The following is a 14,302-nucleotide window of genomic DNA, read 5'->3' as shown; positions in this document are numbered from 1 at the left end:
ATTTAACAACTTTCGCCAATAAGAAGGTCACTTTTGACCCAATAGTTTGACGGGAATGGTAGTTTTGAGCCGAAATATAGTTTAAGGGTAAATATGATCTATTTCGGATAGTTTAAAGGTACTTTTGACCCTATTCCTTTTAGTCCATGTGGCATCCACATATCATTTAACAATTTCCATTAATTAGAAGATACTTTTGACCCAATAGTTTGACGGGAAGGATAATTTTGAACCAAAATATAGCTTAAGGTATATTTTTAACCCTTTTTCGTATATAAAATAATAGATTTGTTTAAATTTTGAAATTCAAAATATTTATGAGATATAGAGTATTTAATTTTTCAACCCCATTAAAAAAAAGGTTCAATCTTTACCTCATCAGTAGTTCAAATCTTTACCCTTTTCCGCATCCTCTTCTCCTGTATTTCTCTGTTCATCTTCCTCCAACAATCCCAGATTCGTTCAATCTGAAATCCGCGCCTTTTCACAGGTTTTTACTTCATTCAATTTACAGTAAACGTCGATCCACTGATTTCAATTGCTATTTTTCTGTTTATATTCACAGTTTTTGTATCTGTTTTGATTGAATTTAGGTTACATAGAATTCTGGTGAAAGTGGAAAAGGAGAAGAGATGGATCCAGATTCAGTTAAATCGACTCTCTCTAATTTGGCATTTGGAAATGTAATGGCTGCTGCTGCTCGTGATTACCAGAAGGTATCTACTTCTTTTCTAATTTGAATCTCTCTTACTTTCCTTCTATTATTTGCTCCATGCCATATTATAAGTGTTTGTCCATGTTTCATTGTGAAATTCTAAAAAAAAAAGTTCTTTTCTTTAAGAAAATGATATTTGAAAATTTTGAACTCTGGAAAAGAATTTGAGAAATAGCAAAAAGGGCATATTCACTTTTTTTCATACTCACCAAAAAGTTAAAAACAACTTCAATTTGTATTCATGGCCAAATACTACATTTTCAAATATGATTTTTCACTTTGAAAACAAAAACAACTTTATTTTTCAGATTTCAGAATGAAATATAGCCACACGCCTACTAGCCGATACTAAGTTTAGATAAAGAAAGAGAATTATGGTAGGTGGACGACAGAACATAAATACTACTCATAATTCTAATGAATTTGAATAATAAATGGACTTGAATACAGTACAATAGATACATAGAATTCATATAGTTGATCCTGACTTATTTGGGATCGATACAGAGTTGATTGATTGAATTTCTCCACGTCTGTTGTTTCTAATGTTCAGTTTGTACTTTTGTTTTAACTTATGTATATGGTGGTAAAAGAACATCTTTTGCTAGTTCATCATATAGTTTTGGAGGGCTTGGAACAGATTCATAAAGTCTTTCGGAGTTCAATACGGAGTGTTTGTACAATAAATCATTATGGGGGGGTTTTATTGTCGGGAACATGAAGTCGATGGAATCTTGTTTAAGGTGTTACAGTAATCTTTTTCACATACAGACGAAGGGAACATTTGCAGAGTACAATTTGGATTTTAACGTGTAGGAATGGAGTAAAGTTTAGAATTTTAAGTGTCCATGTAGAGCAGAATGGATATAAATGATTCATATAGCCACCTCTGCTAGTTTGTAATTGAGGCATAGTTTTTGTTGTTGTAAAGTTTGAATTTTTAGGTATTCATATAAGACAGGTGAAGCTGTATGTAGTTAAAAGAAACAATGAATTCTTAAAATTCTATACTATGTTATTTCCCTACAAGTTTTTCTTTTTTTCCTGATTATAATCATAGTTATCTAAGCATTGAAATCAATTCTCTCAGAAGTCAAAAAGATGTTATAAATGTGATAACTAAATACTAATGCAGATGTATGTGATGGAGCTTTTAGTAATTTTATTATTGTGTAGCCAAATCCGCATGTGCCATTTCTCTATGAGACTAAGATAAATTTCTTTCCAACAGAATATGAAAAGAGGTTTCGCTATTTCAAAAAAGGAAAATATGGACGGTTCACCTGCAAAATTGTCAAAATCAGTAGTCTGTAGATCCTTCTTAGGTTATTCCTACAATTATTAGAGATTGGAATCTCTTTGCATGTTAATGTGGAGTATACATTTCTGTGTATCAAGCTTATATTCTCTACTTGCCATTGGACATGGAGCTGCCATTTATCGTCTGGTTAGATTAATGATGCCTACTGTTTCGGGATAAACTCATACCTAGATGAGAACTATCGAGAATGATTACTATGTTTATCTATTTTGTTTTGATATCTATACTCCAAATAGAAACCATTCAAGATCACTATTCTTGATAAGCTAAGATGGCTTGGGGAGTCATTCAGACATAACCATCTATGTTGGATGAAAATTTGGCTACACTCCTGTAGTTTAAGAAAAAGACCTGTCAGTTACAGGGTGTTTTCACCATTTCAGGGGAGTTAGACCTTTGATGCTACTTGATATTCCTTTGGGATAACTTAATTATTTGAGATTGATTGATAGATCGTTGTAATATACCTCAAAAGTTCATCAGTTTTAGTTAGCAGGTTTTAACTACAAATCGTTTGTATCCAATTTCTTCCTTTAGGAAGTGCTGGCTCAAGAAAAAGTGCAAGCATCATCTTCTGTTAATGAAGACATAGATCTTGATGAACTGATGGATGTAAGTTTCCATACCCTTCAATGTTTCTCCTTTTAGGCACATAATAATTTGTATGCCTGTTCACTTGCTCATCATGCTTTTAACAGGATCCTGAGCTGGAAAAGTTGCATGCAGATAGGATTGCCGCTCTCAAGGTCTGTTATTTTGTCTTGCCTGCAGGCCAACACAATTAGTTATTGGAGGCGAAGTACCTGATTGTTAGACTATTGGTTTGTTTGAACTCTCTTCTGCAGAAAGAAGCAGAGAAGCGACAAGCTTTAAAAAGGCAAGGGCATGGAGAATATAGAGAGATTACGGAAGGAGATTTCTTGGGTGAAGTTACTGGTAGTGAGAAAGTGATTTGTCACTTCTATCATCGAGAATTCTACCGATGCAAGTAAGGACTTTCTTCGTGTTTCAAAGTTCACTGTCCTTCTCCCACACAAAAGTAAAAGACATAAAATAAGAGGACAGTTCTTTCTCAATCACAGTTCCTATTATTTTCTGATGTTATCTGTGTTTGAGAAAGAGAGGCAGAGAGAGAGGAGAGAGTTGTATAATTTCCCAGTTTGAAAAATTCTGGTATTTCACATACTGCAAATTTGTAGTTTGAGTTGCTTTGGAGTCAGAAACGCGCACTTCAGTCTTCTAACTTATAATCTGATGCAACAAACTTGACACATTCATTAATGTTGTTGCTAAATTTGCATCTTGAAGGTTCCACTTGTGACTGCTTTACAAAGGTTAACTAGCCATCCAAATTTTTATTGGATGAGTTGTGATAATTCTCTTGCTTGTCTTTGTATTTTGATGCATTGACACCTCAACATATATTAATCTATCTATGAATACTTAGAAACAGGGAAAGAATAGGATTATACATATCCACTTGCATGCATACACAAGCATAATGGTCTTTGTTGCTTTTTCAGGATCATGGATAAGCATTTGAAATCTCTTGCGCCAATACATGTTGATACAAAGTTCTTAAAGTTGGATGCTGAGGTCTGTTTTTGCTTGAGTTCTTGGACAGTTCTATATAATATTATACAGTAGAAATAGTCCTGCAATTTTGTGAAGTATCTGCGCACACCTATGCGTGGAAGTTAACATAGAAAAACTAAAAAACAAAAAACTCAGAGACTGGCTCTGTAACTTTTGAAGGATTGTGCAGATTGGATCTCATTTTCGTGCTATTAACTCATTTTTTATTGTATCACCTAATGGCAGAATGCTCCTTTTTTTGTTACAAAGCTGGGAATTAAAACTCTACCATGTGTCATCTTTTTCAGGTTAGTGCATCTGCTTTGCACTGCATTATTAGTTCTCCTATAATATGTCCATGTTTGGGTGGTTCTCTGGTTGTTTTCAAGGCCAAATCAAGAAGATTAAATTAGCTCATTTCTTCAAGAATTAAGATCGAACCTAAATTTTCCTAATTTATTTGTCTCAACAATATAGATCAAATGATCTGTTAAAACAGGCCCACACACAGGGAAAGTGAAATATCAGTCCGTCATTGTTGTAAGGGAGCTAGCGTGGATTTTCTAAACTTGGTTTCTGCTTGTTTTCTTTTATTCTTCCAATATTACTGTGACTTAGAGGGGGAAGCTACCATGATCTTCACAAACATATACTCCATATAGTTACATGAGGACCTAATGATAACTGCCTGAACAAAACTGTGGTAAAGGGAAGGGAGCAGTCTTATTTATGATTCCAGACCTATTCTTCCAAAATTCGTACACATGCATGTGAATATTAGATCCGTAGGGGGTTTGGGTAGTTATACTAGCTCTTTCCCAAACGATGTCATTTTCTTTTAATCTATCTTAACAGAATTTTGCTCTTCAGGAATGGAATAGCTTCAGATAGACTGGTTGGTTTTCAAGATTTGGGAGGAAAAGATGACTTCAGCACAAAGGCTCTGGAGGGTTTTCTGTTAAAGAAAGGTAATGCTTTTTAATTGGATGCATGATCGCTGATAGGCCAATGTATTATCTGTCATTTGATCCATATTAAATATTGGCGGGTTGGATTTTGTTATTCATTGTTATCCAACCTATTTTTTATACCGACATCCTGCCTGCCCATGTGCCAGCACTGAATTTCTTATACATAGCTTATGGCAATCACTAAACCATCTCTGGTGCAGGAATAATCAAAGAGAACAAGAAAGAAGAAGAGGATGATGATTCATATGATGATAGAAATAGATCAGTGAGATCGTCAATCAATCCTGACTCTGATTCAGACTGATGAGTAATTAGGGGTCATTGGTTTCTTCTTATCAAACGAGTATTTATCAACATCTTCCATTTGCTGAATCTCACAGATCTTGGGATACCTCATATTATCTAATACAATGTATTTGCATTGTTGAGATGATAACTGCAAAAGATTGAATAGTCTGCTTGAAATAGTAGTTTAACATTTCTATCTGTTGCTTCTTAGTCCAGTTATACGGAGAGAAGAAAACGAACTGTATTATTGCAAAGTGGTCTGAGTTCTTCCCATTTCTCCCAACAGGTTCTTGAAAATATGTAGTTTATCTGAATTCTCTAACTCTATTATTGTTATGTTTTCGAGAAAATGAACGAAGAGACGGGATAGCTTTGCAGTTTTCACCTTTCTGAAAAGGTCTGATGTTGTTACAACTTAAGTGCAAGGAGCTCTCTATCATATAAATAAGTGCTGCATATTTAAGCACATTATCTAGTTTTTTGAATGAAATTTTCATCTACAATCCTATCTTTTGAAAAGGTCTACGTAATTTGCTCTTAGTTGCTTCACATTAAATAGTATTTGTTCAGAAATCGAGTGTCTATAAAATGAATATCCAGAATTATACACAATACCTCTCCCTTCTTCTCTTTTTCATCTTTTATATACTGTGAAACTCTGCTCTGTTATGTATTCCTTTAAATTTTTTTGATATAAATCAAAGTTTTAAGTCTCTTTCTCTTTGTGAATGCATAGCTGTAGCCTGTATGTGGTTGTTGATGCATTATGTATTCAGTAATCAGTGAAGTTCTTCTGTCTGGTTTTATCGTAAACTCAACTCTTCATCGACGTACACACTTGGTTCAATCCTTCTCTGTTGTCTTCCTTTACTGGTTCTATGTGTTTTCATGAACATAAATTAAACTTCCTTATATAGTTCTTCAGTTGTAATTAGTTTTATTAGTATCTTTTTTCCTATATGTACTGGTTCTTCAAATGAGTTTCGAATACTGAATGATATATAGAAAGTTATGGCTTCTTCAAATGTACTGAAGATGAAAGAAAACGTAAAAGAATGATATCAAACAGCAAGAAGATCAAGAATGAAGAAACACAAGTATTTGGATGAGTTATTGGCTCAAATGAATCTACTCAAGGAGGAAAATAATCAAATTGTGATTAACGTAAATATGGTTAATCAGCTTTACTTGATCATGGAAGCAGAAAACTCTGTTGTCAAAGCTCAGATGGTTGAGTTAAGTCACAGGCTGCAGTGTGCTGAAGAGATCATTAACTGCAATAATGTTAATTGTGGAGATGATTTCTTGAGAACTTGGGATTTTGCTTCATGGTATCAGAGCCGATAACTATAACAACATACCTAGTATAATTCAGAAGCAAGGTCTGAGGAGAATGACGTGTATATATCATGCTTGAATTATTGGCAAAAACAGTTTTAAATATGATCGAGATGTTAATATGAAACAAACTAGGCCTTATCTATGATTAAAGAAACACTAGATAATAATTGCAAACGTCACTGATCATTCATGTTATCTTGAACGGATGAACCTCCATTGTTCTTACTGTATTTTTCTTAATCTATTTTTACTTGTTCGTTATATTTTAAATAAATTTTTATTTTATTTGTTCAAATTAAAAAACAAAAAAGATAATTTTCTATTTTATACATTTGTCAAAGTATAAAGAAAGGGCAATTTTCAAATGTTGTGATACTATATAGTATATGTATACTCACGAAAATAATTTGCGATACCTCATCCATTAGAATAGTGCCACGTAGAGTTTAGATCACCGAAATGGTAAAAAGTCGATACTTTAGATCTAAAAAGATAAAAAGGAAATTTAAATAACAAAAAGAAGAGTAGAGGTTTTGGTTTATAGAAACTTAAAAGTATGACTTAGAAATCTTGCACGTCTTTAATATTTACTACTTTAATTTACTCGAAGGGTTTGTGACATGATAATCTTTTTAAAGATTCATAAAGTAAGTGGAACAATTTTATTTATATTTTGTTTAAAATATTTGTAAACAAAATATGAATTGTTTCGCAATTGATTTTGTGAACAAATATGAAGTCAACCTAAACCCAACATATTGGAAAGTAACTTTTAAAAAATCATGAAGAAACTTTTGATTTTGTGCTTTGATAATATATCCCTTCGATAATAACGTTGATTATGGAGGAGATATGAGCAAGAGTAGGTCCATGTCCTTTGAATTATTTTTTATGATTTATAATGACATTATAGTATACATCAATTAAAATTTATTCAGTGTGATTTATTTACGATGAGACTTGGATTTATGATTCTCTCCTCAAACAACACAAGCAAATATTTGATTGAAAAGGTTCTTGGAGTGTGCTTGTTACAATCGATATTGATCTAATTAATGATAATTTTTTATAACAATTAAACCGCTATATTTTGGGGCACTCATAACCCTAAATATTATTTTAAAGCAAAACACATTAACATTGATTAAGTATAATTTTATGAAAGAGACATGATTGCTGGCTAACAAGTGAACGTAAAATGCACAGTATAAAAGGTTGCAAATTCATTAGCTCACTCAGTTCCTACAAATGCATTTCTTGTGAATACAAGATCTTTTAATTAGTGCATTTATTTGATGTTATTAAGACATATATTTGATAGAGTGAGACCAACCTTCTCCATATAACAACTACATAAATTAATTTAGTCTTAATGCTGAGACGAGGTTTTTTGTTCGAGCCCTAAGTATGGAGAAAATTCTATTGAAAGCGCTATTCAAAATAATACACTTTTGTAGCTTTTTTTTTTTATAAAATATCTTAGTTGTGAAAATAAGGAATTCATTTATCTTGTGGTAATTCCTCATATATCAATCTCCTAAACAAATATTTTTGCTTAAACACATATTTATACTTTTAAGTCCCTAATTGTAATCGAGGAATGTGGTGGAGTGACAAATATTCCTTTATCTTTAACCAAGAGTTCTCATATTTGAATCTTTTTGGGTACAAAGTCACCTTTATTATAGTGTGCTTTACGATCCTGAACTTCGGATGCGAATTTAAATTTAATTGAGTTCTAATATAAATATTAAATAGTGAGTGAAAAATAAATTAAATATTTCTAATTATAGCCCACAATCCACATCTCTACTTGAAAAGTAGGTAAAATATCCAAGTCCTGTCACATTTAATCAATTAAATGATTAAATAAAACAACAATATCTTGTCAAAATGGCCCCAAATTAAAACTTATTCTCATTTCCATTATGACTCATACCATTTGTCATGCATATATATGTATATCTAATAATAATAATAATAATAATGTTATGAGATGTAAGTCATTTTGTCCTTGATCTCTTGCCTATAATACCTAATACCACGCCACGTTAAAGACCAAAAACTGCTAGCTTTATCAATTGGGCGTCATAAATTAATTATACTCCGTTCTAAAAATGAATCATTGTTCATTTAGTTAGGTATAAATTATATAAAACAAAGAAGTTAAAAATATCATCAGTATTATTTGATCTATAATCATAATAGGTAGATCATTATTTTTATCAAGTTACTATTCATTATTTTTTCCCTTTCAATTTTTAATATGGCATAATTGAAATTTTGAGAGATAATTAATTTTTTACTAATATTCAATGAAATAACTTTTAAGTTATTAATTATTATGATTTATAAATATTTTTTATATAGTTTTTGAATATATACATTTTATTATGAAAAACGTAAAGCTTTTATGGTTGAGCTCATGGACAAGTTTGAAATTTTAAATTTTGATATTTCAGTTGTGTCATACAGATCAATTGAAAATAGAATAAGTAATTTTTACGAATTTACATTTAATTACCTGCCTTATACCATTAATGACTTTAATTCAATAACTATCTTTTACATCGATAATACATATTTTCTCCGTTGATTATTTTATTTTTGAATCGAACTAAAAAGTAACCGTGAGAGTAAGTAATTTGTCTTTGTAAAGTTGGTTAATTGTGATGCAGCCAAGTATTGCAGTTTGAGGAATATGTCCCAAACTGTCGACAGAATCGTACTTTCCTCCGTCTGGTATTATTTGACATGATTTCTATTTTTAGAGTTAAACTATAAAAACTTTGACTAATATTTTAAGATGTATTTTTTTATCATATTAATATGCAAAAAGGTTGCAATTTATAATACTTTTCATATAGTTTTATAATATTTAATTTTTTTTGTTTAAAATATCGAATAAATATGATTTAACTTTGAAAATTAATCAAATTAACTTTTGAAAAGCATAACATGATAAACGTTACTGGACCGAGGGAGTAACACCTGCTATATTTCTCGAACATGCTTCCACCTTCACTTTTTTTTCTCTATATAAATGGCTTAGTAATCTCTTTTTAATCTCATCAATCCATCGTTAAATATCGAAATCCTTCAAATCAGTTATATACATATTGTTTTAAAGTTAAGGGATAGAAATGGAACAACATGTTACTAACGAAGACCAAATGCAACAGCTAAGTGGTGAACATGGTACTCATGATGATGCTATGAAGAAAGAGCATGAGGGACAACAACAACTTCATCGTTCTGGTAGCTCTAGTTCTAGCTCCGTAATTTTTTTTTTATCTACTCTCTCAGTTCATTTTATTCAGAAATAATTTGATTATGCATTGAGTTTAAAAAAGAAAGAAAGAACAAATTTTATAGTATTAGTGTATTTTAAAAACCAGATGAACTGCCTTACTTTTTAGATTACTAATTCGCTTTATAATTATACAACACTACTAGAAATATGGCCTTTTCTTTTAGGTAAAAGAATGACCTTTTTTTGGTTATTTTATAATATTTTAATTTTGACTTTTCACATGACACTTCACAAACAACTACTACTACTTCTGTTGAAAATGATAAGAAAGGAACGATGGACAAGATCCCTGGCATGCATTGAAATTACTAATGAGTCTGGAATGCACTGAGTGAACGTTATGAGTGTCATATATATACGTCGTTGAGGTTGAATAATGTTATATTACATTATATTATATTATAGTCGTAAAAATATGGTTTTTCAACTTTGCACGCCCTTCGAGGGCGCTACCGTATGAAGCAAACATGATCGATATTCATGCGCCTACGCATGGATGGTATTCATGTCGCACGCCTCTATGTTTATTTATGATTGTGTGTATAATGTTGTCTTGAAAATAAATAAATATATGTACTCTATGAATTACTATTCGTATTTTTCGTTTTTATATTTTATATGTGATACTTTCTTGATCTCTTCGAGACACATTCTCTGTGTCTTATTTTATATGACACTTTTTAGTTTTTTTCGAGAGTCAAACAATTTAATTTTGATCAGACATTTGCGTATGAAATTTTGAAATGAAATTTTATATATTTTTTTAAACTACGTAAAGAGTACTATAAATTACAATAATTGATAATTCAAAATATTAAAAAGATCTATGAAAAAACTTGTGATCAAAAATAAATTTATTTAAATCTCGAGATACGAAAAGTATCATGAGGAAGTACTTATTTAATCCAAAATATTTAGATATAACGTAAATGCTCCTTGCTAGAGATTGTGATTAGCAACTTTTCGTAATTTCAAGGAACATAAATTAGGTTGCTACATAAGTCCACTCTAGCACAAACATTTGGCAATATATATGTGCATGAGTAACCACAAATAAGCCGGTCAAACTAATATAGTTATATTAATAGTAGGCCAAATACATAAACCACCCCTCGAATTTGTCCTAAAATAAATCACTCCACATTTTATCGTAATTTTGTTTTATTTTAATCCATCAATCCATTGTTTGTGTACCATTATTCAATATAAATTATTTAATGTGTTGATAAACATATTAAATGCATGAAATATTTAATTAAATAACATCACATGTTTTATTTTAAATACTCACTTTTCTAATTTTTAATTCAGCTTTCATGCAAATAAAAAATAAAAAGAATCGATCTTCAATTAAAAAAAAATAAAACTCTTTTTGATTGCTAATAATAAATACTAAAAACGTCATACTTTTGTCAGGTATGTTTCATGCAAAATCCTGTTAGAAACTATTAAAAAGAAATTCTTCTTATTTTAAAAAATTGGCATTCATCTGTCAATTTTAATTTTTTGTACATGACTACAACCAAACATGGTCTAAAAGAATAGTTTGTCATTAGATAGTTATATAACATCATATATTAGATCTATACACCAACTACTACATATTATTACAATTTCTTTTTTTTTTTAAATTGAAACTGTATTTGATTTTACATTTTTATAAATAATATATTGTTATAAAATCAAGCTCATGGCAATATAAATATAAAGAGATGAAGACAAGAGAAGTAAGATGGAAGATAAGACTTTCTTCTTATTCAAGTGTGTACTTCAAATGGTGAGTGATGTCTCTATTTATAGTGTTGAGATATCACTCCCAAAGGTCACCAAATTAATAGATACATGTTTATCCATAGTGGATCATATCACCTTGGAAATATACATACATGAATACAAGTAATTCATGAATATCCAATGGACAATCCACTTAATTAGTTCAATGGATTTGTAACACTCTCCCTTGGATGTCCATAGATAATGTGCCTCGTTAAAACCTTATTAGGAAAAACCCTGTGGGAAAAAATTCTAGTGAAGGAAAAAGAGTACACATATCTTTTGATACGCACTATTTGTTGCCTCATTAAAAACCTTGCCAGGAAAACCCAGTGGGAAAAAACCTCGGTCAAGGAAAAAAGAGTGCAACGCGTATTATACTCCCCCTGATTAAAACATCACTTAATTTCTTGTGATGATGTCTCCAATCTTCGTACATTGTGGTTGGTATATTCTTTTTCAAAGAAAAACCACACATTTCTTGAATATGGTGTGTCATTTATCTCAACCAGACGCACTTTTGACTTGCTTCATGGAGGACTTTTATTTCTGCATAGCAACATTTGCTTCATTTATCGCCAGGATATTATTGTGCCTCCACATGCAAACACATAGCGTGCTTGAGATAGAGCTTTATGCGGATCGGATAAATATTCTGCATCTGCGTAACCAATCAATTTTGTCTTGGATTCCTCGGAATAGAATAAACCCATAACTATGGTCCTTCGAGGATATTCAATCATGTGCTCAACACCATTTCAATGTTCTTTTATCGGGGAGAAACCGAATCTTGCCAGTAAATTTACTGCAAAACAAATATCTGGTCAAATATTGTTAGTAAGATGCACTTGTGCCCTGATTGCACCAAGATAGAGTTTCATCACAAAAAAAAAACTCTTCATCCTTCTTTTGAGATCAAACTGAATCATTATTTATGTCAAGTGATCTCATAATCATTGGGGTACTCAATGAATGCGATTTATCCATATAAAATTGCATCAAAACTTTTCAGTGTATGCGCACTGTTAGACAAATATTTCATTTGTCAAATTATCAATTTGTAGGTCAAGACAAAAATTTTTCTTACCAAGACCTTTTCATAAAGAATACAAGGACAATTAGCGTCATTCTTTTGTACCCTTTTTTCTTCCTTGACTATTTCGATCCATATAAGGATTCTTGAAGCTTTATTGAAAAAGTTTCTTTCAAACTCTTATATGCTTCAGACACCTCGATTGTTTCAAGGATTTTCATATAACCTTCATTGTCTAGCTAGACATTACAATTATTCATTACATGCATTCAAGTTTTTCATATGTTGCCAGATCAAAACAAACCTCATTGCATCCACCAAAGGAGAAAACATCTCCAATAATGTCAGGATTTTTGCGATAAACTTTTATGCCCCAAGGCACAAACCGTATTTGATATCTTACGGTTATACTATCGTATAATAAATTATTTGCACCCCACTGACATTATACCTTGATTTATGGACTACTAGTCCAAAACGTCACTAGTCTAAGTGAAACAAAATATACTTGAATTATGTATTTTACTTTGGCCAATCATTTATCTGTCCCACTCTATGACACTTGAATTATGTATTTTACTTTGGCCAATCATTTATCTGTCCCACTCTATGACAGATTTGAATTCAAGATCCTCGTCACAATTTATATCATTTAGCGCTACCTCATATCAAAGATACCGTCGACGGTTATTTGATATCGATTCCAACAAGACATAACTTATCGAGATCTCTTCATTTTTCATTATTTCAGGTACCTGAACCTTTTTCAAGATTTTATGAAGTGTTATGTCAATGTGCTCTTTTATAGCACTTGCCTCATTATCATGACCATATTGATCATTTGCTCCTTCCTTCTTCAAGGAATTTTATATTTGGAATCGATTGGTCTATTACGCTTCCGGCGTATCATAGACTCTGTCCTTCAAGGACTTCACATTGGAGCATTTGCAGCTGAATTATATCATAGGGTCAGTTCATTCATCTGGCAACTGATTTGCAACATTATGCAACTGAAATACCCCTTGAACTTTAAGTTCACATATTTATTTAACGAGGATCTAGATAATTTATAATTAACCTCACACATAATTTTCAGCTGTCAATCATCTCTCCCCCTAATGTTAGAAAAAATCTAACATTCATTCCAACCTTATTTGGAAGTTCATCTTTGTGCGTGGTGGAGCAACTAAAATCATAGCCGCACATTCAATATTTTAGATGAAAATTATATGGTTCCTGACCCTGAACCAATTTTAATGGGGAAACCTTGTTGGTTTGATGCATACATGTGTTGCTACATATTAAATAAAATTACCTCATACCAAATCTTATTTGGGAGTTTTGTCCTCATAACCATGATTTAGCTATAATTGGAGGCATACAATTTCTACTAAATCAACCAGCATTAAAAATAATTTCATAGTTTGGAACTGTGCTCTTAATTTTAACAATTCGAGCAAACAACCTTACAAAACCAATTTGTAAGTTGACAACAAAATACATGTGACCATCGCATAGATGCATCAATCATATAGTTGCAAATGATCCACATGACAGGTGAATGGGCCCATATTCACCCTTTTATATCTTCCAAATTTTTTTTAGGGGATTACAATCCCAACCTTAGCTGGTACAATGACCATTTTATCAAGAGAACAAGCAACACAAGAGAATTCTTGAAGGATTTTTATTTCTTCATCATATAAATCACCTGAATTCTCAATCACGTTTGCATCACATTTAATCGGAATGGTCAACCAGTCATGCCAACTGATCTTTATTTTAGCACACTTATAATTTACTTTTTACATGTGATTTCATCAGCATGTACATGTTTGTATGGAACAAACAAGAGGAAAAGTGGGGTAATCTTTTACATAAACATTTATAACCCTCTTCGGTTGTAGTGATTTATAGTCTCAATATTTATTTTCAATTCATCCGAAACTTAAAAAGTTTCTTTTGAGACTTA

The 14,302-nt window shown here is 31.4% G+C and overlaps 1 protein-coding gene across 1 annotated transcript; it reads left to right on the top strand.

Moving 5' to 3' along the window:
• The first annotated feature begins 334 nt into the window (after nt 1-334).
• On the top strand, nt 335-5,284 carry LOC107008941 (thioredoxin domain-containing protein PLP3B). The gene is made up of 9 exons (XM_015208163.2): nt 335-490; nt 594-716; nt 2,574-2,648; nt 2,735-2,782; nt 2,882-3,024; nt 3,560-3,632; nt 3,858-3,919; nt 4,482-4,579; nt 4,783-5,284. The coding sequence occupies exons 2-9, from the start codon at nt 633-635 to the stop codon at nt 4,884-4,886; spliced, it is 687 nt and encodes a 228-aa protein (XP_015063649.1). The 5' UTR covers nt 335-490; nt 594-632; the 3' UTR covers nt 4,887-5,284.
• The last annotated feature ends 9,018 nt before the right edge of the window (nt 5,285-14,302 follow it).

This window comes from Solanum pennellii, chromosome 2 (assembly GCF_001406875.1).
Source record: "Solanum pennellii chromosome 2, SPENNV200".
NCBI classification, from domain to species: domain Eukaryota; kingdom Viridiplantae; phylum Streptophyta; class Magnoliopsida; order Solanales; family Solanaceae; genus Solanum; species Solanum pennellii.
This window is presented reverse-complemented; position numbering and strand designations above follow the sequence as displayed.